The sequence below is a fragment of the Tachypleus tridentatus genome, chromosome 8, assembly GCF_004210375.1.
Source record: "Tachypleus tridentatus isolate NWPU-2018 chromosome 8, ASM421037v1, whole genome shotgun sequence".
Lineage (NCBI taxonomy): Eukaryota > Metazoa > Arthropoda > Merostomata > Xiphosura > Limulidae > Tachypleus > Tachypleus tridentatus.
Window position 1 is genome coordinate 94428592 of NC_134832.1, and position 23514 is coordinate 94452105.

Below are 23514 nucleotides of genomic sequence, written 5' to 3' on the forward strand. Positions count from 1 at the left end.
AGGTACATGGTGGTAAATGTTTATCATCCTTTAGGTACATGGTGGTAAATGTTGATCATCCTTTAGGTACATGGTGGTAAATGTGAATCATACATGGTGGTAAATGTGAATCATCCTTTAGGTACATGGTGGTAAAATGAGAATTAACTAGTTAATTTTTCAATTAGTTCGTAATTCTAATTATTCTACCATTACTAGATTTAAAGTCAAGCATTAACACCAATAATTTCAGACACGCGGTGTTTGATACACGTCTAAAACTTTGATACAAACACCGGATCACGGACAAACACTAATTTAACGAGTTATACTGTCCTTCTCACGTCTGTTGTTTACATGTATATGAAAATCTCCCTAACATCCCTAGCTTCGCCCCGTCGTCCTTGGAATTCTCCATCTCATTTTTATGTCTTCCAGACTGCAGATACTTTTTTTATTTATTTATTTGTGACCACACGCGTTCAGGCATGTCAGTTTAAGCGTCTGGGCACGCGTACGGCTTACGCTGCTTCTAAATAAGTAACTAATACTTAGGATCCATTACTTAAGGTTTCTATACATCCGCAAGTACAAGTGTACCTGTTGTGGTTTGAATCTAGCTAGTAAAACACATGCACAAACTGATACAACAATGACGTTACAAATCATTAGCACTCATAAGTATCGCCACAGCTTTAAACAGTTGTGTGTGTATTGTGGGGTAAGGAGGGAGAGGACGTGTAACAACATACCAGCTCAACATTACAATTTTTCCTACAAGTTCAGGCTTGAGGATCTATATATAATGTTGGAGTACAGTTAACTTTGATAAAACCGCAAGGTAATTTCCTATAACAAGGTCTATAGAGACTGGTTGCCAGTAAGGTTTAATAGAGTTATCGTTACTAATTGTAAGGCTAGATGTATAGGGATGTTAGTAAATATTTAGGTAAGGTTCACTATTTTAGTTTATTGTTCAACTGTTAAGTGCAAAGCTACAAAATAGGTTATCCATAGTATCAAAATCAAGTTTTTAGAGTTATTAACCTTCAGACTGAGCCACTGTAGGCTAATATGGCTTAGCAATTAAGTCATCAATATTTTATCAATAAAAAAATGACTTTGAAATGTTTAATTACTAAGCACTGTTTTTACTTTTAAACTTAAATTATAAAGTAGAATGGACATCACGTGTGATAAACATTCTGTACAAACAATATTAATTAACGCTATTCATTTGTAAATTTGTTTGTTCGCGAACTTTCACAACTGTTTTAGAGCTAGCACGTTTGCAGTGTCGCTGAAGTCGAATATGGCTTCATATTTTTTGTTCGTTTGGGATCCCTAGGGTGTCATTTTTGAAACAGTTTTCCTGCCCTTCCTCCTCTCACAAGCTAGCGGAAGAAAGAGGTCCTAGATGGATCTGACCCTTCAGGTACAGAAAAGAACCTACATTCTGATCCAGACGTTCCACATATTTCCTATCAAAAACTAGCAAGACTAAATTTAGCACAAGCGCTCAGATACCATGGGAGGTTGTCCCAGTGAAACACTTTAAGGTATGAATGATAGCTATAGAAATGACTGGATATAGTTCAAAAGCTGGGTCAGTACAATGGGGCCTATAATAGCCATGAGAGGGCGCTTTGATTCCTGCAGCGAAGGTTAGATATTTTATGTATAAAGAATAACTGCATGGCTTTTCACCAAAAGTCGGTTCATTCAGTTCTAGTTCTGTTTCAGTTGAAGCTCACTTAGCACAGGAAATCTAAATGTTTTGATAACTTACAGTTATATATATACATACATATATATATATCGCGCACCACGAATTGGGTGGATATTGCGAAAACTTCAAAAACAGAACAAAATAGAAGATTACTGAGACATCAAAATTTTGTATATTTCAATAAAATGTAAACGTTCGTAATTTTTACGTTCCCTCCCTGTAAAATGATATGTAGGAAATACAGGTACATGCCACGACATACCCGTCAAAAAAAGATAAACTCGTGCTTCCCTCGAGCTCCTTAGACACGGCATTCGTCTGCTGAGCGTAAAGAAATTCAGGCCATACCTGTTCTGCTCTTATTGTTATACAGAAGACGGAAAGTAACATAAGTGAACTCCAACGGTGTGTAAATTCCCTATGGCTATAAAGAATTAACAAAATAAAAGAAAGGGGGTTATACCATTTTGAGGCAGGTCTTTAAATCACAAAATCGTACTTTTTATCAAGTTAAAGAAGTAAATGTAACTTCATTAAGCTAACAAAGTCGTGAGTTTTTGTATTGATTAGTTTAATACCTGAATACTTTCACGGCTACCAGGACAAAATGACATTTAATCACATTTAATCAGTGTGCCAGGTTGCACTGAACGTTAAAAGCTATTCACCCACTCGCACAGATGTATGTGTATTCCATGTATTGTCATGTCGACGACAGAAGGTGGACATATACACTGATCAAAATGAGTGTAATGTTGTAGAATGTTTTCCAAAACGGACTTCTTTAATTATGTACTCTGGTAAATTACGTTACAATTTAAAGCCCTTTTAATTTAAAAATATTTAATTGTTTCTGTGAAGTTAGGCACAAAGCAACACCTGTGCTCTGCCCATCATGGGTATCGAATACCAGATTCTAGCGTTGTAGATCTGCAGACATGCCGCTGTGCCACTAAGGGGCTCAAACTATTTCATCGTGCACAATTATTTTTTTCAATGTTCAGAGGGGGTAGATAAGACAATCTCAAACCATTTTAAATACATTTGATACTAACAGAAAGCACAATAGTTTCGAAGAGTTTGATTATAACTAGTTTTCTATAGAGCTTAACTTGAACCTAGACAAGCGTTAAACTCTGAAGAGTGAACAGTGTTGGTGAACGTAATGCATGAGAATAAATTTCGACAACACAGAGTATAATTCCATTGAAATATAATGTGAGAAGCTTAAACCAAAGTCATACATGTACTTCATTGAAATAGAACCTACACAGTCATGTCAAAAACCTCTAAAATCCAGGTATAGCCGTTCCTAATTTTCAACTATTGATGAAAGAGAAAGCAGCAAGTTAATAGCATTCACCACTATAAAAGTTTTGAGCCAAATAACGGAACTGAAATTCACTCTTGTCATGTATCTACAGTTGAGAATGCAAAATATGTTAAGCGGCATCGTGGCATGAGCCTTGGACCTCCTGACACACTAACTACTAGATCAAGCCTTATCTCTTTCATGCTTCTTATTCAAATTAATGACTGAAGAGAACAAGTCATAATTTAGTAGAATAGTTTATAAACTTGCTGATGTAGTCATGTTTACCATCATGTTTTTATTTTTTTCTTTAGAATTAAGCACAAAGCTACACAATAGACTATATGTGCTCTGCCCACCATATGATAAGAATATGATAAAACAGTTTTTAAGCAAAAATTGTTTACTTAATAAAACCATAAATTAACTCCAAGCACAGTGTACTCTTGAAATTTCATATTTCTAACGAGGATATTATTTAGATAACAGAGCAGAAATAGCTGAAATATGCTAGTCTCTTATAACCAATAGGAATAAAGATTTATTGATAATTTATTTGAAACTGCTTCTGATATAAAAGTGGTTTAACAATTTTTTTGCAAAGTTTTATTTTTGTACAAACTTGTACTGAATCCCTTCTATGTCCTAAGCTTTGTAAGCTGATTCATTGTCTTCTCATATTATTTTCTACTTCATTTATCACGTGGATAGTAGTTTTAATTCCTATTGTAAGATTTCTAATATACAGTCAGTTCTATATCACTCATGTTGTGACACATGGCATCATAAAAAGATAGAAAAAATGACTGAAACTGCCCAGTAAAAACTGCAGCTTTCATTGGGCTTTAAAGAAAAATACTTAACTAAAATTAATATATTTTATTTCGTATTTTCAACACATTTTATTGTTACATGGAGTATTCGAACACATTCGTTTGCAGGTCTCCTAGATACTAAATAAGACTTTTAAAAAGGTATAGTAGAGTTTACTTTGAATTTAGGTTATGAAAAGAAAGAGGCAAGGCTTCCATTCAAACGAAGAAGTAACATTCAGTAATACGGTTATTCTTGAATATGTTAAATCTTTACTGAAGCTTTGTTGTGTTAACAATGGTTATTACTTCAAGTTTAATGTCATTAAAGTTTGTAAAACTAAGAAAATACGACAGTTTCCATCTGATAAAAATGTTCTACATGGAATGAATACCGATGTTTCTATTAGTATTTACTGATGAATGAATTACCAGTTACTATACAGTTGACGTTTTGATGATAATGGCCGCCAATCAAACGTATACCGTAACGCTAATTATTACCCAACTTACAAACTTCATCATGGATTCTCACTGAGTTTGGAGACTACGAAAAATATTAAACAGTAGTAGTAAATTTTAATATACGCATAATTTAATGGTTCGAATTTATAATTTCTTACTTTAAAAAAATCAAAAGATAAGTTCAAGATTATTGTAAGTCACTCATCAACCGCCAGGAGTTAACTCTTGATGTACAGGGTGAGCCAAAAGTAGGTGGACAGCATTTGGAATAGGTTTATGTATCGGTTATATTAATGCAATTGTATATTATAAATATGTTGCAACTATATTATTTGTGTTATATAATTACAATTGTATAATTACATTTGTTTTAATTTAATCTGTTTTCTTTTTTTTAGATTGTTAATAGAACCCATAATGTCAAATACTTTAAATACAGATAAGAATATGGGTGTTAAAAGAGTATTGGAAATCTCAACAATTTGAGCATTTGCGTTAATAAATAACATTTTATTTTCATTAATATAATTGTCTTATTACATATAGTTGTACGTATACGTGATCTCTAAATAAAGGTTTTTTCACTGTCCACCTACTTTTGGCTCACCCTGTATATAAAAGTTATTGTAAAGACGAAGTGAATATATTATTAATTTAACGCAACCTGCAATAAGAAATTTAAGTTACAATGGTAGTAATATTAATTTTTCACTAAATTTAAGTAAACATCTTTATTTCGATAATTTAGACTGAATATGGGAGAGAGAAACTCGCGATCTCTTGTAAGCCTAATTCAAAACCCGAAATTTAAAAAGAATAAAATATAGAAGACTAAGTGTATTTTAAATCTTAAGATCCCAGATATGCATATATTCTCTATCCGGTTAATTAATACGACTTACCATTGTTAGTTCATTGGCACGATGCATCTGTAGTATACAAATGTGTGTGTGTCAGTGCTGGTGTGTATACAGCAATGTTGTGGTGCTAAATTTTAATGTTGGAGTCCTGCCACGAACATTAGATGTGTTAGGTCACCATAAAGGTAAACCTCTCACATTTTCAGTTATGTGAATCCATCTTAATTAAAGTAACTCTATACAATACTAAATTTAGTATACATATATTACTGAGAAAAAACATGTAATTCACCTTTCTCAAAAAACAATTAGGTACCATATAACAGTTACTAATGTTACAACACGTTATAAAAACGTATATTTTATTAACTTACGATATCCCCCACTGTACAATAGTTTAAGAATTTACCTATTGTAATGTTTTTCACTCCTCTTATCCCGTTAACACGAATAGATGAAAAAAAAACAAACCTTGGCTTTATATTATGTAAATAACAAGCCTTTGTAAAATGCATATCTTTCAACACATCTCATAACTGTAAGCTGAATCTTATTAACAGTTTTAATACTATATTCACGTGTCTTAATAATTACATGACGTATGTTAAAATGTTTTACCCTTTAAACACTCCAACAGCTGCTCTTGATCCGAAGTAGTCACACGGTGCCAGACGCCAACTCTTGAGGGAGAGTAACAGGGCGTATGCTGATCTGTCTGAGAGAGCTTTACTAGTGAACACGGGGGATTACAAACAACCAGTGTGTTCTCTAATACTCTGATAGTTTGGTTATAAAAAGCATTTAATTTCGAGTGTAAAGTGATTAATTTATTTTTATATACATATGTATAGTTGTATCAAGATTGAGATCCAATTTTAAGTCCTGAAATGGCACCCCGGTAGCACGACATCCCTAGTCTACAACTTTGATTATAACTTTTTTTATAAACGATGTAAATACTCAGTTTTTATGAATGACGAGTAACATTAAATAAAGTAAAATTAAATATTTAATAATGTATTACTAATCCTTACCTTCATTTGTTTTTTTCTAAATGGCTGATGTAACATTGATACAAATTAAACTTCACCAACTTAACTTAGTTCACACCATAACAGTTGCTCGTGTAATTTGATAACATAAATAGCACCCCAACCATTAATGTATTTGTTGTATCAAAACTAACTAGATGGTCCGTGATATCGGGTAAAATTCTTTCTCAGCATTGAATACAACAGATATGGTATAATTGACACATAGAGATGTATTTTACTCACATATATAGTTAGTGTTTTAGATGTATTTTACTCACGCATATAGTTAGTGTTTTAGATGTATTTTACTCACGCATATAGTTAGTGTTTTAGATGTATTTTACTCACGCATATAGTTAGTGTTTTAGATGTATTTTACTCACGCATATAGTTAGTGTTTTAGATGTATTTTACTCACGCATATAGTTAGGTAGTGTTTTAGATGTATTTTACTCAAACATATAGTTAGGTAGTGTTTTAGATGTATTTTACTCACACATATAGTTAGGTAGTATTTTAGATGTATTTTACTCACACATATAGTTAGGTAGTGTTTTAGATGTATTTTACTCAAACATATGGTTAGGTAGTGTTTTAGATGTATTTTACTCACACATATAGTTAGGTAGTGTTTTAGATGTATTTTACTCACACATATAGTTAGGTAGTGTTTTAGATGTATTTTACTCACACATATAGTTAGGTAGTGTTTTAAATGTATTTTACTCACACGTTGATCCTACACCTATATATACATTACAAGAATATTCAGCGTTAATACTACTAATTTATTTTATCGATTTGCTCTTGTCTAGGAATTCCCTGAAATCAGCATCACTCGGAGACGAGTAGTAAATCGAATGATAGATATTTATTTTTAGTAAAATATAGTTTACTATATAAAAGTAAGAACATTCGTCCGTTTCACTAATTTTGGAAATAATAACTTTTTTTTAGGAAAAAAGATGCGCTTCGAAACGCTGATCTTCTGTAAAGGTGACAGACAATTATCAACTATATATATTTCTCAATACAGAAATGTTATCCTAAATGGACAATTTTATATGTCACATACTTTTTCATACACCTAAGTGTGATCTTGTCGGTGGATTAATTTAATAGACAATCATAGCAAAGAACCTGAAGTTAATGAATGAAAGTCTGCTAGATACGTGTAAGTTAATACACCACAAGTACATGACGTAAAGGTTGGAAGTAAAGTAAGTTATCAAGTTTCCTGCGAGTATCTTAAAAGATCAGCGCATTTACGACTTCACTGTATATCATGAGAGAACAAGTGCACTGATACTACATTTATTTTTTTGAAAGAATCCCAATCTTCTAGAGAATACATATTACAAGGCCTAAATTCAGGTCATTATGGGTTTTATATATATATATATATATACATCACGTGATTAAGAACGCTTCCTAAATCCTAGACAACCTCCAACACGTTACAAAACCAGTCAAGGTATAAAGGGGGTTGTTCACCAAGTGGCACTCTAGGGGAGGTGGTATAGATGGTTATTAGCCTTTTCAGGGTCTGAAAACTTGACTCCTGTGTTACCAGGTTTATCTTTCCTTGTGCTAGTGCTTGAATTAAGTTAAGAGTTATCAACTCACAGTATACTAGACAAACTTACATACACAAACACACACACATATCTATACATCAGAAGTGCAATACTCCAAGCACAAACAGTAGTACGGTATAAACTATCTTCCTCTTTTGTAAGTATATTTGTCAGCTTTACCAACTTCATTTGAATGTGAAAAAAACAGAGTTCATAGTAGGCTCAGTACGTTACGACATTAAACACAGTTACCCATTCCCCAGACATTGTAAGTCTCCCTATTCAGGTACGCTGTACATGTACAAAACGGCAAGTGTATCTTAATAACCATTAGCACGATTTCAAGGCACTTAGATCACAGTTCTAATCTTTCATATTTTCAAGTTAACCCTAATTAATCTTGTAGAATACAAGTTTGGTGGTGTGTACCTGAAGACCTGAAATCAATGCCAATGTTTTATGTAGTATTTCAACCGCTTGTGTCACAGATTATCTGTCAGTTGAAGTGAATCATTTGAAGAAAATAATTGATTCGACGTACATATCCCGACTACTTCAACTTTAAATACGTTGAAAATCTGACAATTAGTTAAAGATTGAGCTTTTAGTTACCAAGATTTTCGAAATGTTTACTATAAAAATATAAGGTAAGGAAAACTTTGAAATGAGATTCAATATAATCTTACAAAGCTAAAGATCTGCATTATAAAGTATAGTACGGTTGTAATGGTTTCTGTTGTTGACGGGTTCTTCTGCATTATTCGGCAAAAACTTTCATATTTAGCGTAACCAATATTCACCGTTAGACCTAATTTCACACAAAGGAGAAAAAAGCTTGGAAGTGTGGGGGAGGAGAGAAAGAAGACACTTCTCTCCTTAGTTTAGCCCTAATATCATGACTTAGTTTACGTATATGTCTTTTAATTCGTGCTATCAAGAAATGTCTCACAGAATCTAACATTTGGGGCCCACTTCCGCGCTTGAAGGGCAGTCGCTAAAACAGCTCCTCAAATGACGATTATGGTTCCACAAATAAACAACTATTTTTCAAACTTTGGTGAAAGTTCTAGACATCAAAGTAACACCTATCACACTGTATTAAATTACTTCCTGTCTAAACAATAATTATGATCATTCTTCACCGGCTTGTTAAAGGCGTCCACACCATGGAAACTATTATTGTAACAAATGGATTACATAATTATTGTTCAGACCACTGTGTTTGCTGTGTCCAAGCCGATCTGTTAAACTCTGGTTTAAGCGAAACGCGTCGTTGGCAATGGATATATCGAATATAGTTTGGTTAAAATACTATTATTCAACACTTTTAAATCTTGAAAATCCATAAGAGACTAGATTAAGAATATAGCATTTTAAAAAATATAATAAATCTACTTTTAAGGTCTTATGTCAAATATAATAATAATTCAATTTACGGATACGACAGGAAACTAATTACTACGGTATCACTTAAGATTCAGTAACCATCTATACGAAGAGATTTACAGGGAAAAGGCTGGTCTGTAGAGTGTAAGACGCTCATATACGTCATCGTAGCAGACAGACAAGAATGCTCTTATCTCATGCGATATTCTAACGGCGTTGCGTAGCTTTTCAATTCTAACGAGATATTCGCAACGATATATATCGTTGAGAAATGTTCGAAAAGAACTATCTGTTGATACTAATAGCATTTAAGTGAAGACATTAAAATCACTTAATGGTCCGTTTTGATGTTACAACTAATACTCTAGAAACAGACACCAGGGATCATATTCTAGACTGATTTTAGTAGTCGTGCGTTTAATATTTTAACCCAGTATGTAGTTTAGGTTTTTAGTTTACTTTACTTGAAAACGAGAGAGAAATAATTTAGAAGAACACAGTTTATACTTTTCTAACTTCTGTTTTTGTTTAAAATACTGTAAATAGATTTAAGTAGCAAAATATAATTTTAAAAATATATTTTCTTACGCCGAGAGCAATAAAACAGATTCATGCATTTTATCAATAAGAAAACCGAGCACGCACGCTGAAAGTTACATGGCTTGAAATTTCCGTAAAATACATTCGTATAGTGCGTGTATATTTATCGGCCTCACATTCTACGGAGAAAAAAAATCAGTATGCCCATACATAATGCGTACCCTAACGGCTTGTCAGCCTAAGTGTTGTGTTGTTCTGTTGCTTACAAATTGTTCGTATGCGTTGTGAGTGAATACCATTGTCAACTAATTAACCCTACTACTTAATGAACAAACAAAGGCTGAACTTACGACTACCTGTAATTTCTTTATACTTGTTTTTGAACAATTCCACGTACGTAAAGGGTTAGAGAGTGTGTAAGATTGAAAGTTACAAAGTTACAAGTTCTGTGTTACAGAATAGTAACATTATCTTACGGCTCAGTTTTAAAAAAAAATATCCCAATTATTAACAAATATCAGCGTACAAACCGTACTGCTGTTTTATTTTATTTCTTTTCATTGTGGTCCTTCTTGTTTTGATTTATGGTGATTAATCCGACAGCAATAAACGATGTTTACTTCGGAATATAAGATGTATTAAGGCAACATTTAGACTGAAAATCTCACCTAAAAAATACTGAAAGAATACTGTTCTTTCGTATAGTACACACTTCATATTTGTGCGCAAAATGTGCGCACCATGCACGGATATTTACAGCACGTGGATAAAGAAATGATATAAACATTTTATAAATTAATTATTGGATAACTGAAGTTTACAAACAGTATTTGCATCTTAGGAAGTAAATCAATATTGTTACCTACATATATTCATAAAATATGGAAAACACAATCGTCGTTGTTGCTTAACATTTAACATCAAAGAGACATAGATCTGAAGAATTCAACGTCTTCATTAAGATGAAATATAGTTAGCCTGATAGTGACCTTACTTTTCCTCAGAGTGTATTAATTTCACATGGGATAATTCGTTTCTGCTATGTAAACTATGTCTTTATGTTATATTTCTTTTGATTTGCAGCTTTACTCTTAATGGTATATTAAATGTTCAATCTAAGCTAATCTTGATTTTCTTTATTATTATGTATTACCTTGAGTGGAATTTAGGTGAGCTTCCTCTTTTACATATACGCATATTTTCATAAACAGATATTATTTCTAATTTGTAATAATGAATTTTTAATCAGAGTATGAATTTCCAATGAAAACTGCATTGAAAACGCAGTTCAAAATAGTACACATTTCTGAAATGTTCCTTGGTATTTACATTATTATAATTTACTATCTGTACTTTATATTGATGACATTTTGGGAAGCCCCTCCACAGTTTACCTCAACCCCTCTCCCAACGAAAATATCCTGGCGCCGCCGCTGCTTCACATATCAAACATAAGCTTGACCACAAAACGTATTGGCCCGACACGGCCAGGTGGGTTAAGACATTCGACTCGTAATCTGAGGGTTGTAGGTTCGAATCCCGGTCGCACCAAACATTCTCGCCATTTCAGCCGAGACATTTCAGGGTACATTACAATGTGACGATCAATCGCACTGTTCGTTGGTAAAAGAGTAGCCCAAGAGTTGGCGGTGAGTAGCGAAGACTAGCTGCCTTCCCTCTAGTCTTACACTGCAAAATTAGGGACGTCTAGCACAAATAGCTCTCGTGTAGCTTTGCGCGAAATTCAGAACAAAACTTATTAACCTTCTGAAATGAAAAACTAAAGACGGCCTACCATGTTACAGTATTATCCATGTTTATTTTTATTTTTATACAATACATTTTGTTGGATTCACAGGACTGTTTAGTCTGAGTGTTATTAATTTGTTTATTTCGTGATTTAATATTAAATTTATGTTTCATAACAAAAGACCTAAAAGTAGTTGTTCTAAAGATGACAGTTATAACAAGTTTGATTTCGTAACTCGGTGAAAATCGTATGCTGTGTTTGTATTTACATTGTTGCCAAGGTCTTACTGACATTGTTGACGTCACGTTAAACGAGCTTTAGCTGTTTTTCTTGTTACCTGAACTAAGTATTGTTAAATCAGCTAAATTCGCGTACTATACAGAAAGTACGAGACCTCGGTGATCAGTGTATAAATATAAGCGACCAAGTGAGTTCAGGCTAAGGACTTAAAAAAACAAAGTTAAGTGAAGTCAAGTGCAGTTCAGTCAAAAATTAATTAGCGAAGAAGACGGGAATCTAGCCGGCGTGTGAGTGATTAACCGTAATGGGCGATATTTTAAAGTGAATTTCACAGTTTAATAGAGATAAGGAGAATGAGTTTTCTTGTTAAAGTGTGTTTTAAAGTACTTGAACCCGTCTGTATGGACTTTGACGAAAAGAAGAAAATTATTTGAAGTTCAGAATACAACTCTTGTAACCGACGGGGTAGCATAAATGACAAGAGCAGAGAAAAATAGTTCATCTTGTCACTTGGGTTCTAAAGTACTGAATCAACTTAAGTGGACTTTTGACAAGGAAAGAGAATTATTTAGAGTTTGAGATATAAATTTTAGATCCATAATGTAAAGAATATTTGTACTTAGTTTGACTTGTTTTGAATATATTGTTTTAAGACAAGTGGAGTGTGTAACGTCCGTTTATTTTTCGAATTTATCACTAACGAGTCACAGACAACTAAAGTAAATGAATCTTTATCCCACATATATATAAAGCGCTGATACTGGATGGTTTATTGTTAGAGCTCTAACTACAGATCAAACACCAGTAATATCAAATAAAGCTGAAAACGTGCAGGTTTTTGACAATTATTGTACATTTTCTATTTTCGTTCAGTCACAAATGGAAACTATTAAATCGTATACTCTTTCTAGAAGGTGACCAATGTTTATCAAAATGCACTTCCATGGATACTGCATTTACAATACAAGTCAAGTGACTGTCATCAACTGACACTACAAACCGTGTAATTGCTTGCCACTAACAATACAAACAACTGTTGTAAATCAACAATATGAACCATGTAATTTTGTATAGATAACAAAGCATGCAACTGTCTACGACTCATAGTACGTATCATGTAACTATATATGCAAAAACGGCTCGTTTGGGTTGAGAAAATATTTTACGTAGAAGAGCGAACAACGTTTCGACCTTCTTCGGTTATCGTCAGGTGACCCAAACGAGCCGTTTTTGCATATATATTTCTCTACAAGTGGGTTTTCTCGACATCACTGAGTATCATGTAACTGCTTGTAACTAATATCACAAATATCTATTGCCAACTGACAACACAAACCAAAAGTTGATGGTGGGTGGTGTTGACTATCTCTCTTCTTTATAATCAGTCACTAGCAACTAGGGACGGCTAGCGAAGGTAGCCCTCGTTTAGCTTTGCGCTATATTCCAAAGAAACAAAAACGAGAAAAACCGCGAAAAGCATATACTTTTGTTTGCATATATTTATTTAGGGCTTCTGATATTTTACTAGTATGTCGTTATTCAGTGTTTCGTTCTTTTTACTGCTACATTTACATAATCTGGAGTCAGGGTAGCCATGTTATTTTTCTATTCATTACAAATACACTAAATTGTACACATTTCATTCGTTTAATTTATACGTTGGCCTTGTTTCTCTTTCATTCTAAATGTGTGAAGCTCATTGTTAGAAAAAGGCGACCTAACTTAACAGTGCACCGAATTATTAAGTCCGAGCATGTTACTTGTGGAACAGAAAAGTGAACAAAGACCAATCACCTGTCTAAATGTACGTATACTATGACATCTTTGACTGTCCGTACTTTACTGCCTGCCTGACTGTTCGTAATTCGCATGTAAAATTACTGCCGCATGTTTTTATGGCAAGAAAACAGGCCTTACCAATGTTCCATACAGCAGGTAAAAACAAGTATTGTTGAGTAGTAGGTCATCAGTGCAAAATTTTTGTATCTAAGACAGGGATCGGGTGTGGCCGATAGCGTGCTCGGACTGTGAATACGAGGATTCACAGTTCTCGTTCTGTTGACAGAAAAGAAAATTGCGATCCGCACTTTAGACCATGGATAAAATAAAAGAGCGACGGCTGAATCTCATTATTCCGTTATACAAGAGTGACGGCTGAATCTCACCATTTTGTCATACAAGAGTGACGGCTGAATCTCACCATTTTGTTGTACAAGTGTGACTGCTGAACATCATTATTTTGCTATACAAGAGTGATGGCTGAATCTTACTATTCCGTTATACAAGAGTGACGGCTGAATCTCACTTCTTTGTTGTACAAGAGTGACGGCTGAATCTCACTATTTTGCTATACAAGAATGACGGATGAACCTCACTATTTTGTTATACAAGAGTGACGGCTAAATCTCACCAGTTTGTTATACAATAAGAGACTGAGGAATCTCACCATTTAGCTACAAAAGTGTAGCCCAAGAAATTCGGTGATGGGTATTACGGATTAGCTTCCTTATATTTGGTCTGTCATTTCGATGTTACGGATAATTATGAGCAAACAGTTTTGTGTGGCTTTGCACGAACATTTTAAAATTTATAAAACAGTTGATCAAATACTACATTTGCAAGAAAAAAAACTCCAAGAGGCTAGCAGTTGGTTCTGTACAAATAAACAGTTATACTGTCATTCGAATACGGACGCTGTGTGATATTATATAGCAGAGAATTTGATGAGCATATCTCCATTTTTATACTGGAAGCGTTTACTTTTATATTTACATGTTCCGAGTTTAGCTTAGTTATTGGAGACTATGTAAATATATTTCTGGTGCAAATACACAAATAAATTCATCTAGACTTCAAAACGAAGTGTAATCAATCGCAATACCATAAAATATAATGTAAATTACTGGCACTAACATTTGTAATAATATAAATATTATATTGTAATAGTTAACAAATCCACGCTTGTTGGGACAAGACGTGAACAGCTTGTATTAAGTCCAAATTAACAGTAATGTACGATAACGCAAGTGCATGATTGCCTTCGTGGCGATCTACGTTAAAAACTGCAGTGTTAGGCTTCACTAAAAACAAGGAGTGTTCATGACAAGAAGCTAGGGGTGGAAGGGCATTGCCGGCGGCTTTACCGGTCGGCCAGCTACAGACGGTAGCTCCGTACCTGTAGTAGGCACTGAATCAATCATGAAAAACAGGCACGGTTTTAGTCCAAAGAACATTTCCCTCCCGATACAAGACCCAGTGACTACCGCTATGGTGACACCCATCCTTGCTCAATTACTCAATACCTAAGACGAACTAAGTGAATGCTTGTATTTGTTGTGTTTACTCTGCTACTGGAGATGCCGTTATTATTATTACTTTTTCTATTGGGTTTCGTGTAATATGGAAAGTTGCTCCGATAATTTTGCATTTTAAGGAGAAACTATAATTTTGTAAATCTGTTTTGCACGTACAAGTAATAACTCATCCGAGAGGGGATAATGTAAATTATCCTAACAACGCGGAATTCTGTGAAACAATTGAATCTATACTTGTATTAGGAACAGTTTATAATATAGTTACTGCACAGTTAATAAACAATTAAAATATTAGCGGAAACAGGAAGTGTGGAATAAAAGAAACAGAATACTTCGTTGGTCACACAGACTGCAGTGACAGCTGATTCTGAATGTGGTGATATATCTTTAAACCGGGCAAACAGCCAATTTACAGAAGGTCTTTTAGCAACACCGAGTTACTTGATTCCCACGAGTTTTTGTTTTTTACGTGCACGTAGACATGTATCATTTTTAATCAATACTTTGTAATAAATGAAATAACAGCAAGTTTTAATATATTTATCTTGGGATTTACCATAAAACTTCTGTCAACATATATACACCATAGCTAAAACTACCATTATGTTTGATAAACCTATCTCTAAACTATCTCAGTGTGTGAAGACAGCTAAGATTACAACGATGTTCGATAAGCCTATCTCCAAAGGACACAGGCATAATGTGTTGAGTTAATCCAGGAATTTAAGATGTATTAAAAAAGGAAGTCTTGAAAATTCATCAACATACTAATACTAGTCGTGAACATTTCTCACTCTTAGAAATAGAGTTATGCCATGACGTGTAAGTTACACGACCTGTGTATGTTGCAGTAAAACTGTATATGTTAAATGTATACCATATCATAGTATTCACCAACATCAGTTGTGAAACTAATCTTTAATCTAATAGTTAGCAGGATCCTTAAAGCAACGTTAAGCTTAAGATATACTGAACAATTTGCTGAATTTAATTGTTATTATTATTATTTGATGTGTATCTATATAAGAACCATATCAGGTATTGAAGATACGACTGAATTACATTTCATCTATTTATCTGACTCTAACAGTTTAGTCTAACTTCAACGTAAGTTTGTTCTGTTAAAATAACAATCTACTTTTGTATTTATGTAATCACAGGAAACATACATTGAATGTGAAGTGCTCCTCTTACTTACTCTTGTAATAAAATGTTATACAAGGTTTGTGAGTTAACCCTAAAATAATATCAGTGTTACGCGAATATTTCTCTAATCAAAGATAACTGATAACGAGAATATATTGTTTGCTTGCACTGTAATTCCTTCTGAGGTTCAAAGCGTTTTTCACAATCCACGGAATATTTTTTTTTCTCTACGTTATCTAGATTGTAAAACAATCCCTTGTTTAAGCTGTTAGTTTAAAAACCTTTTCAAATTTTCCGTAACATTCTAATGTGTCCAAAATTAATAAAAATAAATCGTTTTGGGTTTGCCATTGATTTTGTTAACAGAACCAGAAGTTACTTGATTTTGTTTCTTTGTTGTTGTTTTTTAAAGTTAAATTGCGTAAGATTATGTGATTCAGAGAAATATAATGATAAAAATGAACCGAGCTTTTCCTAGACGTTTTGACTAAACATCATTTAACTATGCATGAAAAACGGTACAATTTATTTTAAAGTACTTTATCACAACTGTCTATTAATTGAATACTATATATCACATTTTGAAATCCCTGGTCACAGTTATTTGTACTTATAAAAACAAGACATTAATCAAACTGTTGAGATTCTTGAAGAAACTTACCGTCCATCGAAATTCGAATGGTAACTTTAGAATGATTTCTTTCTCAGGCTCGGTGTGAACGGAAAAGGAATTTCCTACGACAACCGACGAAGACGTGCTGCCGAATGTACACGGACCCTGGGCGGTGATTTGAGATTGATATTGCTTCAGACAAAGCCGAAAGTAAGTGTTACATTCCTTTGAACAACTCTCATCTTTTGCCAGCTCGCCCCCACAGCAGGCTCTGTTGAGAAGTTTTCCTCGAGGATTCTGTATTCCTAAAACTTGTAACTCAAACGACCCGGACGCATCTAGTACCTGTACGATAGAAAGTGTAATACAAAAAATCGCAAACATTTTATCACGGTGATATTAGCCGATCCTTTATGCTGGGATTCAGATCATACATACTACTGTTCTGATCGTCGACTGCTTCGCAAATATGGTTCTTATATATTGTTTGTTAAGGCTAGAAATTTTGGTAATTTGTTAAACAGTCTTATTCAGATACTTATAGCAAATGTCAGAAAGTTAGAACATTAATACTAACAAATCGTTAACTTCTCATAACCCAATACCGATGTAATAACATCACAAGCTCGCATTCAGTTTAAATGAGTAAATGGGTAAAGAAAGTAATACTCCGACTAGTCGTTCGAGTTCGCGCTCTACCGCGTCCATGTACCATTTCCGACGTGGTCGCATTTACTCACCTTAAAGTTGTAGCACTGAGGTGCACTAATACGAAGACGCAAAAGTTTCGTGAGACGCTGGACCCGCCTTGCGCATGCCCATTGGTTTATCATCCCAGGAACGAATCACTTGTTCAGAAACGGTGTTTTAATTAGTCGTTTACTGCTGTTTCGGAACAGCAGAGTGCACGAAACGGAATAAGATGAACATAAGAAAGTATTTTTTTTTATAAAACCAAACGACACAGCTGAGAGATAAGATTCGGCTTGTTGGTCACGATATGAAGTAAAGAAAGGCTTATTTTTCAACACCAGGTTAGACGTTGTTAATGGAATATTTAGTTTAAAAAAAAGAATAAAACAATCCGTGGGTTATTATGGACCTTGTATTAGTTTTCAAGTAAAGGTGTTTTCTTATGAGTACAAAAATATGAAAATCAAGATCCTTCAAATCCATTTTTTCTCCAAATTCTATCTGTGGTTTATAAGTTACTTTAACCGTAGTGACACTCAGGAAAATCAAACATACATAATGTTACCCTGTTTGTTTTGAATTCTACACTAACAGTTTCTAACTTAATAGTGGTAGACCAGAGGGAAGGTAGCTAATCACCACCATAATAACGCCCCACGGTTAAAAGGGCGAGCATGTTTGGTGTGAAAGGGATTCGAACCCATGACCCTCAGATTACGAGTCGAGTGTCTTAACCACCTGGCCAGGACGATGTGTATGCTAACAACCATTGTGAAAGGTAATAAACAGCATCATACCATTCTTATGAAATTTAGTTAACATACACTAATGATGTTATGATGTGAAAAGCATTTTCTGGTAATTTTATGAGGCATAAATACGAGGTTTGTGTGATTTTCTTACAGTAAAGCCACATCAGGCTATTTGGTGAGTCTACCGAGGGGAATCGAAACCCTGATAAGAGTTTTATTATGTGCCTCATCGTGTGCTTATTAACTTTACTCTTTCAAATGAAACCGGTCTTAATGTATCATAAAACTGAATCTTTAATCTTTTACTTTTGAATATCAACTAATACCAAAAAAGTTGAAATATTTTTATCTTATAAAGTGTAATGGAAGACAAACATCGAAAGTTTATTTATTATGTGTTTATTCTTTATCACTCCTAAATAGCTCAATATTTGTGTCGAATGCCAGTTGGATGTGAGACTACGTCAGACATCTGGGGAAACATGTGCACATTTAATACTTTTCTGGAATAATATAAACAATTTCACGTCAATGTTTATATAAACTATGTGAGCTGCTTTAGTTAATGGTCTACGACCTAAACAAATATTACGTGAACGTTTATAAATACTGTTTCACCATAGTTTAGTTAACCATGCAGTATTCACGAAGTACAATGTCACTCTGATTGATTTGAGGCACATTTTGTTATACAAATTGAAATTCATTCTTTTTAAGGTGATGAATTACGAGTAATTAATATCACTTTAACGTCTGAGTTTTCAGACGTGTTATATATATGTTATACATTTCATATCGTTAGAAGTATTCTTAGTTAATTGTTATAACTTCAAAAATCTTCTACAAGGTTACAAACTGTTTTACATGATTTTAAGCCATAACTTCTATTAAAATACGTATATAAACATATATCTAATTTATAAAAGGTGCAAAATATCAGGTCATTCCATAAGTAATGTCGTTTCTTGGGATAGGATAAGTTTAAATGCATATTTCTTGGCTAAATGAAGTTATTCTCAAAGTCACAAGTTACATGAGATGACTTGATAGCATTAAGTGTAAGCCAGTTCCTTTCTTTACTAGTTTTTGTTTTATTTATTTTAGAAGCCCTAATTATCATGGAGGTATCAGAGGAGCACATAAGGTATATAATGTTTCACGAGTTCAGGAAAGGGAAAAGTGCTACCGATGCTACGCGAAGCATTTAAAATGTACAGCATTGACATTCTGGATGTGAGGAAGCCTCAATGATGGTTCAATAAGTTTATAATTGTTGACTGCAGTTTGACAGGTGCAGATCGTACTGGGTACCCTGTGGAGTTTGATAATTGCCTGCTTCTAGCAACACTTGAGGAGGATTGTGCTGTAACTGTTAAAGAATTAGTCCAGAAACTCAATTCATCTCCTTCCACTGTTCATCGACATTTGCAACACATTGGTAGAGTTTCAAAGTTGGAAAAATGGGTACCACGTGAGTTGTAAACTGATAATCTGAGAGAACGAGTAGACATCTGCATATTTCTTCACTTTCATGAGCTTCAAGCTTCGTTTCTGAATCGCCTAGTGTCTTGATATGAGAAATGGGCACTTTATCAAAATGTTAAGTGCCGCCGACAGTGGGTTGGTGCAACTGGTTATCCTGTACTAATCCGCTATCAGTAGCGCTTAACATTTTGATATTGTTCGGTAGGATAAAGGTGGAGTAATACAGTTTGAGTTGTTACAACCAAACTAGATAATTACTAATGAGATATACTGTCAGCAACTGAGCATTGCACTAAAAAAACAAAAAAAAACCTGCTTTGGTAAATCGGAAAGAAGTTGTTTTCCACCATGACAATGCATGTTCTCACACCTCTAAGAACACTTCAAAACATTGAAGAGCTTCGCTGGGAAAAACTTCCCCATTCCCCTTGTTCTCCTGGTCTTGCTCCTTTAGATTAGTCCCCAGTGACTCAGCGGTATGCCTGCGGGATTACAACGCTAAAAACTGGGTTTCGATACCCGTGGTGGACAGAGCACAGATAGTCCATTGTATAGCTTAATTCAAAACAACAACACCAACATTACGGCCCGGCATGGCCAAGCGTTTTAAGGCGTTCGACTCGTAATCCGAAGATCGCAGGTCCGAATTCCGGTCGCGCCAAACATGCTCGCCCTTTCAGCCGTGGGAGCGTTATAATGTGACGGTCAAACCCACTATTCGTTGGTAGAAGAGTAGCCCAAGAGTTGGCGGTGGGTGGTGATGACTAGCTGCCTTCCCTCTCGTCTTACACTGCTAAATTAGGGACGGCTAGCGCAGATAGCCCTCGAGTAGCTTTGCGTGAAATTCAAAACAAACAAACAAACAAATCCTTTAGATAACTATCTTTTTAGAAGCTTGCAGCAGTATCTGAATGAAAAACAGTTTACGTCTATGGATCAGTTAAAAATAGCCTTTGTACCTTTTTTTTATCTCAAACCATCTAATTTTTATAAGCATGGTATTGAAAATCTTTTGTGACGTTGTCAGGCTGTTATTGAAAGTGATGGAAAATACATAATTGATTAAAGTTGTTATTTAAGTTCTTTTTCTCTTTTTAAATGTTACTGTTACAAACGACATTACCTATGGGATAACAATTAATAAACTGTAAGATATAAAATGCATAATATTAAGCAACTAATTTGGTTTGTTTTCAACTTTCATTTTTCACACACGGCAACTTAATACACTTGAGTTTAGTGGCTTGCTTTGCAAATCGGTAGGTTCGAAAACAACATCCTCTTCACTTTTGGTAGGCTAAACTATGTGTTTAAAATGCTACGTTCATAACTTCTTTCAACATCATCTGTCAGCTAAGTCTCTCTTGACATTGATAAGAGCAACATTCCACTGTCTGAAATTCAAACCAAATAGAGAAGTGAGGCTTGTATAAAGGTTATTCGTATTACCAACTTTAACTGAACTAAAATAATTATGATGATAATGGTACGAGTACAAATATCCATGGAATGGATTTGTTTTTTTTTAAAATTTAACTTCAAGCATGGTCTGAAGAACTGGAGTGCAGAAAGTCGGTCCAGTGCTGCCATCTCCAGACAGATACCCTTGAGCAGATCAGGTGTTTTTGGAAAAGAAGGTTGCAGAATCATTGAACACCAAAACACCAAACTATGGAAGAATGTGGGCAGGCTCACGTGCAGCTACTTCTATTGCTGTGGGCATGAAACAATGTTAGAAGTCTAGTGCTTTCTGATCAAGTTCTAATAAGCATTTGTACGAACTGTTATAACACAAGCAGCAGGCATAGTGCCGAATATAATAAACAAGTTTTTAGTTTGTCTTAATAAATGGTGCTCAGCATAGCACACGAAGACGTAGAAGATGCTTTCACGTTAACTTCATTAGGATAACTATGGCATGTCGTTTGACGCACCAAGCTTTAAGCAAACCCAAGATTGCTGACAGATGATGTTTAAAGTAATCTGTGCAGTTACTAACACAGGAAGTTAGCATAATCGCCAAAACATTTCACTGGCATTATTACTATTACCAGATAGATACGGAAGACATATGGCACATAAAATAACCATCATGCAAGTTAACATAGTCCACATAAGACTAGCCAGTACAGAAATCAACTAGATGTTGTATGAAGGAATCATACACCTTAATGAAAACAATGAGCTTTCAGCAAGGAAGATTATTCTTGTTGTTGTGTATAATTAAACACGAAGCTTCAAAAGGGGCTATCTGTGCTTTGCCCACCATAAGTATCAAAACACGGATTCTAGCGTTGTAATTTCAGAGGCATACCGCTGCGTCATTGGGAGCCAGCAGGAAAGAAAAAATATCAAACTTCTCTTTGGGAACAAATATTGTAAAATGAGTACAAATATTCCAGTTACCACTTACATACAAGTATTTGGACATTTTAGAAGACTTATCTCTAGTTCAATACCTCGGAACTGGATTCGAAAATCAAACTTGGTGAGAAAAGCTGAACTAAGATTATTGCCATAAAATATGATGGCATATATGAGGGATGAATTCCGCCATCTTGGCTACGAAATATGCCAATTACCTTTTAGCAATTCATTAAATTCATAATGCATGATGGTAATGGTAATTTTTCTTCTCTCTTATATCTTCCAGAGCTTGTGAAGTTACCTGTGATAGCACCCCCTCGCTAGTACAGTGGTAAGTCTAAGGATTTACAATGCTATAATAAGGGGTCCGATTCCCCCTCGTTGGGCTCCGCAGATGGCCCAATGTGACTTTGCTATAAGAAAACACACACACACACTTGTGATAATCTGTATATTTAAACAGCTACGGTGTGTTTGTACGTGTATGTGTTTTTCTTATAGCAAAGCCACATCGGGTTATCTGCTGAGCCCATCGAGTAAATTTCGAACCCCTAATTTTGGCGTAGTAAATCCGTGGACTTACCGCTATACTAGCGGGGAGCAAACGGCTACGGATAGAAGGCTTAAGAATAGTGGTACAAAAATGTGAGCAGATGCAAACAACATAAGAGTCCATGTGAAACTATAGAACATAATGAAGTGAAGACATGCCCAGTAAATATTGTACTTTCACAAGCACAAGATGGTCAAAATTATTAGCTACATTTGGAAGCCATCCACTGACCTACACTGAATACAGATAATGCCTGCATTTATCAACATTTCAAAACTTTTTCTCACTGATTTTATTCTTCACTTGGTCAAATTACTACAAATGTATATCAGTGCACAATTCAGCATTGTCTGGATAGCTACATGGGAACACAAATATACTTATGGATTAGTATATCTGTTTACTCTGTTTGTAGACCACGGTTACTGTGTGGTATAAAATGCGGTGAACCTGTGCACCTGAGAATGTGGTATGGACGCTATCAGTCAAATGCCACAACAATAATACAACTGATTGTTTAGCGGTTTCTTTAACATGAAATCCTAATAACTCAAAACATTTCCAGGACTTACAGATAAGAGGTGATGTTTTACACTACTAACAGCCTATATTCACATTTCTACTGATTATTTTTACAGCTGTTACGTAATATAATTTACTAATTCAAATAACCGAATATTTTAATTTTAAATTAGTAGTTGCTTAAAAGTTAATATGTACTAAATTTATGTTATTTGCCAACAAGATTGGCACACATGATTTTTTTAACATTAATATATTTTAGTATACAAACGTAAGAAAAACAATACAATTTATAACAATGGTTATTACTATTAATTATTACAAATGATGGTTTATATACAACGGTTTTTCAAACTTACAGATAAGTCTTATATACGGTCTCAAA

General features: G+C 34.3%; 1 protein-coding gene across 3 annotated transcripts in view; it reads right to left on the minus strand.

The window, feature by feature from the left end:
* The window catches only part of LOC143222971 (protein jagged-1-like), a 152562-nt gene extending 135054 nt beyond the window's left edge, over positions 1-17508 (minus strand). For 2 of the 3 annotated variants that reach the window (XM_076450255.1, XM_076450253.1), the window contains exon 1: positions 16806-17286. In XM_076450255.1, coding sequence (XP_076306370.1) covers positions 16806-17141 — 336 coding nt within the window. In that variant the 5' untranslated portion in view covers positions 17142-17286. Of the gene's footprint in view, positions 1-16805 lie in introns of all 3 variants that reach the window. The other variant, XM_076450254.1, reaches the window with a different exon arrangement.
* Between the last annotated feature and the right edge of the window lie 6006 nt (positions 17509-23514).